The following is a 7,691-nucleotide window of genomic DNA, read 5'->3' as shown; positions in this document are numbered from 1 at the left end:
GACCTGGTCATGAGTTTGGACTTTATTTTCGAAAAATGTTTTATTTATTTGATTTTAATTCTTTTACTTTTAAACCTTATCTTATTTTTTTTCTTTAAAAGAATGAAATTAGTGTTTTGTTCTTTAAAAACATGTATTTTTTCTCCACACTGATTTCTTTATTACTAAAAAAATACGATATTTTTGTTTAATATTTTTAGATATACTATGTATTATGTATTTATCTTGCTGATAAAAAAAAATTATGAAATATTTGAATGTGTGTTGTTATTTATAAGGGAAAATGATATTTAGATATGTTATATTAATTGTTATGTTTATTTATAATTATATTTAAATTTATTATTTGATTAATAAATATTAATTAAGAAATATTTTCAAAATTTTGAATTTTTAAGAACTAAAACGAATAAAATAGTCACACACTAGTTCACAAACATATTAAACCTATATTTATTTATAAAGTCAGGGATAAATATATTACTTACCGTAAATAATATACCTTTCTCTTTATTTTATTACAAAAAAAGTATTTTCTTGTTAGGTGATTGTTTGTTATTTGTTGTTTTAGAACAAGAAAAAACTATTACAGAATTATAATATGATAAAATTATGTTAGTTATTTTCTTGATAATCTGTTAACTATTTTTGTAGTAGTTTCCATAACATATACTCATTGTAATCAATTTAGTTACTCATTATAAAAATAAATCTTACACAATTATGTTATTTAAATGTTCTCATTGTAATTGCTATTTAAAATAAATCGACAGGTGTTTAAAATAAATTCAATTCTGTTATGGGTCGAATCACACTAAAACTCAAAATAAAAAGCCCGAGTAGACTGAGAACGGCCCAACCAATATATTAAATAAGGCCCATATGTTTACAAATTAGAATAGGCACTTAAACTCTACTGGCTTGCTTCATCGTCTTCTAGGGTAACCACGGCGCCACTTGAACAAGTGCGGCCATATCCAACACTTTTCTTCTCTTCCCAGGTTTTCTTCTCTCTCCTCTTCTTCCTTTCCATATTTATCTCTCTCTTTATCTTTTACGTTTTCACCCTTGTTTCAAACCCTACCTTCTATGCGATTCTGCACCTTCGCCACTGCCAGTGACGGTGACCGTGGAGGACGATAAAATCGTCTTTCGCTTTTTCGATTTACTAGATCCCGATAATTTCGAATCATTGTTTGTTCTTTTCGTTCCTACAACCCTATTACATTTTATAGTTTTATTAATTCTCAATTCTTCATTTTATCTGCTGGTTTAATTTGGCGTATGGGATACGCTGATAATTTCAATTATTGTAGTCGTGAATCTGTTTCTCATTTTTCCTCTTCCACACGACTGTGCTGTTATTAGTGGTTAATCTATCTGATTTTAGGGAACTTTTAGGGAACGTAGACAAATTTACTCGATTCCTCAGTTTATGAATGTATTCTCTTTATTTTGATTCCAATATCCTGAACTGTGATCCATTGTGATGAAAATTTCACTTTAGATATATTTGTTTTTGTTACACTTATTTGTTCTTTTTTATTTGTATCTGGACAGGGTGTCGTATTCTGTGAGTTTTCAGTATGACATCGTTCTTAAAGCCTGAGAATGCTCTCAAAAGGGCGGAAGGTTAGTTATAGCAATGCTTATATATCGTTTGTGGTTTTTGTTTATTTACAGATTTTCTTAAAATCTATTTCTCTTTTTTATATGTTTGTTGATTATGTATAGTGTGATAATGATGTAGTTGAGTGATTCTGGGAATTTCTGTAAATATGCAGAGTTAATCAATGTTGGGCAGAAGCAGGATGCTTTACAGACTCTTCATGACCTCATTACCTCAAAGAGATACAGAGCATGGCAGAAGACACTTGAACGGATTATGTTTAAGTATGTTGAACTTTGTGTGGACATGCGCAAAGGTCGGTTTGCAAAAGATGGACTTATTCAGTATAGGATAATATGTCAGCAAGTCAATGTTAGTTCACTGGAGGAGGTGATCAAACACTTTATGCATCTGTCAACTGAGAAAGCTGAACAAGCTCGGAGTCAAGCACAGGCATTAGAAGAGGCCCTTGATGTTGATGATTTAGAGGCTGATAAAAGGCCAGAGGACTTGATGTTGAGTTATGTCAGTGGTGAGAAAGGAAAGGACAGATCTGATCGAGAGCTTGTTACCCCATGGTTTAAATTTCTTTGGGAAACTTACCGGACAGTGCTCGAGATCTTGCGAAACAACTCAAAACTGGAAGCTTTATATGCTGTAATTCTTTATCTTTTTTTTTTTCCAACTTGACTTTATTGATGCATCATAAGTAGTATCTTCTTAACTTCACAAAAATATAGTTCTTAAGCTAAATAGTTTTTGACATTTATTTATTTTTACTACAAATGATTACTGGCTTGTTGATTATTCCTTCTCTCTTTGAATGGGGTGGTTGGCTTTTTTTTGATAGACTGGCAAATATCCTCTGTTTTACTAAGGTTTTCCTGAGTTCTACAGCGTACTACATTTAGACAATTAAAAGTGGCTTGCTATTTGCAGATGCTTCTATAGATGATATTTGCAGATGCTTCTATAGATGATAATGATAATTTAAGACACATACCTTTTGTTTTTAAAACTTAAACTCCTAATGCATCCTAATGCTATTTGCAGATGACAGCTCATCGAGCTTTCCAGTTCTGTAAGCAATATAAACGAACAACAGAGTTCCGCAGACTTTGTGAAATCATAAGAAACCATTTGGCTAATCTCAATAAATACCGTGACCAAAGAGATAGGCCTGACCTTTCAGCTCCTGAAAGCTTACAACTGTATCTTGATACTAGAGTTGAGCAGCTGAAAATTGCCACTGAACTTGAACTCTGGCAGGTTGGCATTTCTGATTTTTATCTACGCATCTATTACATGTTAGTTTTCTTAATGTTAAAGGCATTGAGAATTTTTGGGCAACAACCTAACAATTTTTTTCTGGGTGCAGGAAGCCTTCAGATCAGTGGAGGATATACATGGACTGATGTGCTTGGTCAAGAAAACTCCCAAGCCATCTTTGATGGTTGTTTACTATGTGAAGCTGACTGAAATATTTTGGATATCGTCAAGTCATCTTTATCATGCATATGCATGGTTCAGGCTCTTTTTATTGCAGAAAAGCTTCAATAAGAATCTGAGCCAGAAGGATTTGCAATTAATAGCTTCGTCTGTTGTTCTGGCTGCACTTTCAGTGCCTCCTCATGACCGCACACATGGTGCGTCTCATTTGGAACTGGAGCATGAAAAAGAGAGAAATTTGAGGATGGCCAATCTCATTGGCTTTAATCTTGAGACTAAACCTGAAAGCAGAGAAATGGTATATTACTTCCCCTCAATTGTAGTATTCCTTCAGGTAGAATATGGAGATCTGTTTTGTTAATCTTACTATTTTCTTCTGTTTCCCTTTTGGTTTGTCCCCAGCTGTCAAGATCATCACTTCTTGCTGAACTGGTAAGATATTCCTTTTAAGTTTATCTTCTTACTTTTTTAAGTTTTTATTGTATATTATTTGCCACTTCAGTTTGTGTGATAGGTTTCCTTTTATTGTCTTTGATGTTCTAGTGTATTTGATTTGCAGTTCTTCATCAACTTATTTTGTCCATGTGGCAAGTTAAAAATATATCTCTTTCTTTTTGTTGCAGCTTGTTTGAATTTTTTTCACAACTTTGTCACGTATATTTTTTCACCTGCTGCCTGTACATATTTGCTGCATGCTAATTATTTTAACCTCAGTATTCTTTCACTATTATCACTGAGGATAAAATGAAAGCAAGATGCAGACTATTATTTAGTTGATGGTACTTGTGGCAAAAAAGCCAACTGAATACTGTGATTCATGTTTGTATTCTAGGTTGTTCAGTACAACAACTACACGTGCTGTTTGATAAACATTACTAACTTAGTAAATGTAATTCTGAGTATCGTAACAATTTTGAAGTTCTTAAGTGATGATGTTGATTGATTTGACTGCTCCTTAACTGCCTTTGTTATATAACTGATTTTCCAATTCATATTTGATTCAATTGCAAGCCTTCTGTATAGCATTGGGTCTATTGATGATGTATTTTGGAGGTTGAGTGGACTCTGGTTATCAGGAGTATTGCTAAGTTAAATGCTTTCCTTACAAAATAAGGCTGCCGAACTCAGTCTCTTTGTGTCTGTTGGTCCATTACAGGCATCCAAGGGAGTGATGTCTTGTGTAACTCAGGAAGTGAAAGATGTTTACCATCTTTTGGAACATGAATTTCATCCCTCAGATCTTGCATTGAAAGCGCTGCCCTTGATAACTAAAATCTCAAAGTTAGGGGGCAAGCTTTCTACAGCTTCTTCTGTTCCAGAAGTACAATTGTCTCAATATGTACCAGCACTGGAAAGACTAGCTACCATGAGGTTGCTGCAGCAGGTGCATTTTCCTTTTTTTGCTCCTTTGTTATGTTGGGGATGAATAGTAAACATGTTTTCCATTTTGTTTTAATGTGTTTCCTCTTGTCTTCTAGGTGTCCAATGTGTACCAGACAATGAAGATTGAGACTTTAACTGGGATGATCCCATTCTTTGACTTTTCTGTAGTTGAAAAGATTGCTGTAGATGCTGTAAAGCAGAAGTTTGTATCCATGAAGGTTGATCACATGAAAAATGTTGTGATTTTTTGCAAAACGGTATGTTTTGTTCATTCTGTTGTAGTTGTCTCCCTCTAAAGTTGTTAACTTTGCAGAAAACTTTGGGCATATTATGTTAACTTAGAAATACTTGAGTTTGTTTATCATATTTATTTCTGCATATTGGTTATTTACAAATGACTTGTTTTTGTTAACAATGTTATGAAACGTCTAGTATCAGCTGCTATGAATCATCATATTCTTCAAGTTTGTTGTATGTCAGCACAGTTCTTTTAGTTTTTTTAATGGCAAAATTGCTTCATCTCTAATGCAGAGTCTCGAGTCTGATGGTTTAAGGGATCACTTGGCCAATTTTGCTGAACAATTAAATAAGGCCAGGCAAATGATTTATCCTCCTGATAGGAAACCATCTAAACTTGGAGCTTTACTTCCAACTTTGACAGAGGTTGTTGCCAAAGAACACAAGAGGCTTCTTGCTCGAAAATCAATTATTGAGAAGCGGAAAGAAGAACAAGAACGACAGCTTCTTGAAATGGTAAAAATTTATGAATACCATTTTTTTTACTGTCTGCTTAATAACTGTTTACTAAAGCTGCTTATGAAGAAGCTCTTAAAATAATTATTTCTCTAACACGATTTAGTCCATGATATCACTTTTTATAATTCAACTGTCTCGTTAATATTTACATTGAAAGGAACGGGAGGAGGAGTCAAAAAGACTAAGACTTCAGAAAATAACAGAAGAAGCAGAACAAAGACGGCTTGCGACAGAGTATGAGCAGAGGAAGAATCAGAGGATCCTCAGAGAGATAGAAGAAAGAGAAATTGAAGAAGCTCAAGCTTTACTCCAAGAAGCTGAAAAACGTATTAAAAAGAAGGGCAAAAAGCCTATCATTGAGGGAGTAAGTTGAAGTCTTCCCTTTGTTAAATTAAATTCTTCATTTATGGTTCTGCAACTGTTGACTATAAACCCTGTCTGTAGGACAAAATCACTAAGCAGACCTTGATGGAGTTAACTTTGACTGAACAACTCCGGGAAAGGCAGGAAATGGAAAAGAAGTTGCAGAAGTTAGCAAAAACAATGGATTATTTGGAAAGAGCGAAAAGAGAAGAGGCTGCACCCCTTATTGAAGCTGCATATCAACAACGTTTAGTGGAAGAGAGACTTCTTCATGAGCGTGAACAACAGGTATGTGTGGGTTACTCTTCTTTGCATCTGTGATCGTGTAACTTTGACATGGGCTTTTTGCATATATGTCTGATAATCACCTCCTACAAAACTTCATTTGAGCCAATATGTGTCTTGTTTGAACTGAATCAGACCTATTTTTGATGATGCAGCAAGAAGTTGAAGTTAGCAAACAGAGGCATGAGGGAGATCTCAAAGAGAAGGAGAGGCTTGCACGAATGATGGGCAATAAGGTTAATATGGACAATCTGTTTGGCTTTTCAAATGTCTTTTTGCGAATCATCTTGGACAAATTGTATTTTCTATCCTTTTTTATTTTGCAAACTTTTTGAGGATATTCCACAGGTTATGATGGGTGAAGACCTATTATTGCCATTGGCCATAAAATTATTGCAACTGTCAAGTATTATTTAATTTAGCCTTATAAAGAAGTCAGGCTCTTGCTATTTTTTTTTACTACCTATTATTTCCATTGGCCATAAAATTACTGCAACTGTCAACTATTATTTAATTTAGCCTTATAAAGTCAGGCTCTTGCCTTTGACTGATATCTTCTCTTGCGATTGATTATGCAGGAGATATATGAGGTCCGAGTTGTTAGTCATCGCCAAGCAGAGTTTAATAGATTGAGAAGAGAACGGGAAGAGCGAATCTCTAGGATTTTGCAGTCGAGGAGACAGGAGAGGGAAAAACTGAGGAAGTTGAAGTATTATCTGAAATTAGAAGAAGAGAGACAACAAAAAATGCATGAGGAGGAGGAAGCTCGGAAACGTGAAGGTATTTTTGAACTGTCTTTGTAGGAAAAGTTCAATATAACTTGTTTTTGTTTAGATCTTTTTAGAAGGTTGAATATGCTCTTTTTTTAAAAAAATTCACAATGATTGTCATATTTTGTTTTCCAATTTCACCTTTCATATTTTATTTTACTCAAGGAAATGCAAGTACAACCGTGGTAATTTACCATCTTTTAACTTTAACGCACAATGTAGTAATAGCCTGTCTTTTGTATTTATCCAACTAATGGTTTCTTTTAAATTTCAGAGGCTGAAAGGAGAAAGAAGGAAGAGGCTGAACGCTTAGCAAAACTGGCCGAAATAGCTGAAAAACAGAGGCAGAGAGAGCGGGAACTCGAGGAAAAGGAGAAACAAAGGAGAGAAGCATTGTTAGGCAGAGCTGCTGAACCAGCTCCTCCTGCTCGACCATTGGAATCTGTAACAGCTCCTGCTGCAGCAGCTGCAGCCGCTGCTGCTCCAACCCCTGGGAAATATGTGCCTAAGTTCAGGCGAACTGAAAGAACAGGAACTGATCCTCCTCCGGAAACAGACCGCTGGAGTAACAGTAGCAGCAGCAGGCAGGATGGTGACAGGTGGCGTAGTGATGATAAGAGAACTAGTTATGTTGCTGGTGGTGGAGGTTCAAGGTCATCTTCTTCTTGGTCCAGGAATCCCCGTTGAATATTTTGTGCCCTGATTTATTGCTGGTTACTTTTTGGAGTTGTCTGCACTCTTTCCAGTTTACATTCTAGAATTCTTTTTGATGCTGAGTTAATTTATTACCTTCTTAATACTCGCAAGTCCTCTAATGGATTGAGGGACATACCAGCAAAATTTTCTATTTATGATTGAATGGATTGAAAATGGTAATCGAAGTTTCATACTTTCGTCCTATTTTTCTACTCAGAAAATAACCAGTATTTTGCCTTTATTTTCTATTTTAAACTTTCGGCTGTCACTTATTTAATTTTACATTAAAAAATACATCTCTTCATCCTTTCTGCTCCTTCAGAAAATTGAACTTTAGGAAGTAATAGAATGATTAATGCTGAAATGAAAAGAGAAAATAA

The 7,691-nt window shown here is 34.7% G+C and overlaps 1 protein-coding gene across 2 annotated transcripts; it reads left to right on the top strand.

The window, feature by feature from the left end:
* The first annotated feature begins 857 nt into the window (after nt 1-857).
* Nucleotides 858-7,515, top strand: EIF3A (eukaryotic translation initiation factor 3A). 2 transcript variants are annotated; one of them, XM_068617075.1, is made up of 14 exons: nt 858-1,001; nt 1,561-1,632; nt 1,785-2,266; nt 2,663-2,878; nt 2,988-3,356; nt 3,461-3,490; nt 4,215-4,442; nt 4,537-4,698; nt 4,973-5,194; nt 5,355-5,561; nt 5,642-5,848; nt 6,001-6,081; nt 6,424-6,625; nt 6,890-7,515. In XM_068617075.1, the coding sequence occupies exons 2-14, from the start codon at nt 1,587-1,589 to the stop codon at nt 7,300-7,302; spliced, it is 2,865 nt and encodes a 954-aa protein (XP_068473176.1). In that variant the 5' UTR covers nt 858-1,001; nt 1,561-1,586; the 3' UTR covers nt 7,303-7,515. The 2 variants fall into 2 exon arrangements, with proteins under 2 accessions (XP_068473176.1, XP_068473177.1); XM_068617076.1 differs by having other exon boundaries at nt 968-1,194.
* Nucleotides 7,516-7,691: the final 176 nt, after the last annotated feature.

Source organism: Phaseolus vulgaris, chromosome 1, assembly GCF_051622355.1.
Source record: "Phaseolus vulgaris cultivar YP4 chromosome 1, ASM5162235v1, whole genome shotgun sequence".
Classification (NCBI taxonomy): domain Eukaryota; kingdom Viridiplantae; phylum Streptophyta; class Magnoliopsida; order Fabales; family Fabaceae; genus Phaseolus; species Phaseolus vulgaris.
Note: the sequence above shows the minus strand (reverse complement) of the source record. Positions and strands in the feature narration are given on the sequence as shown.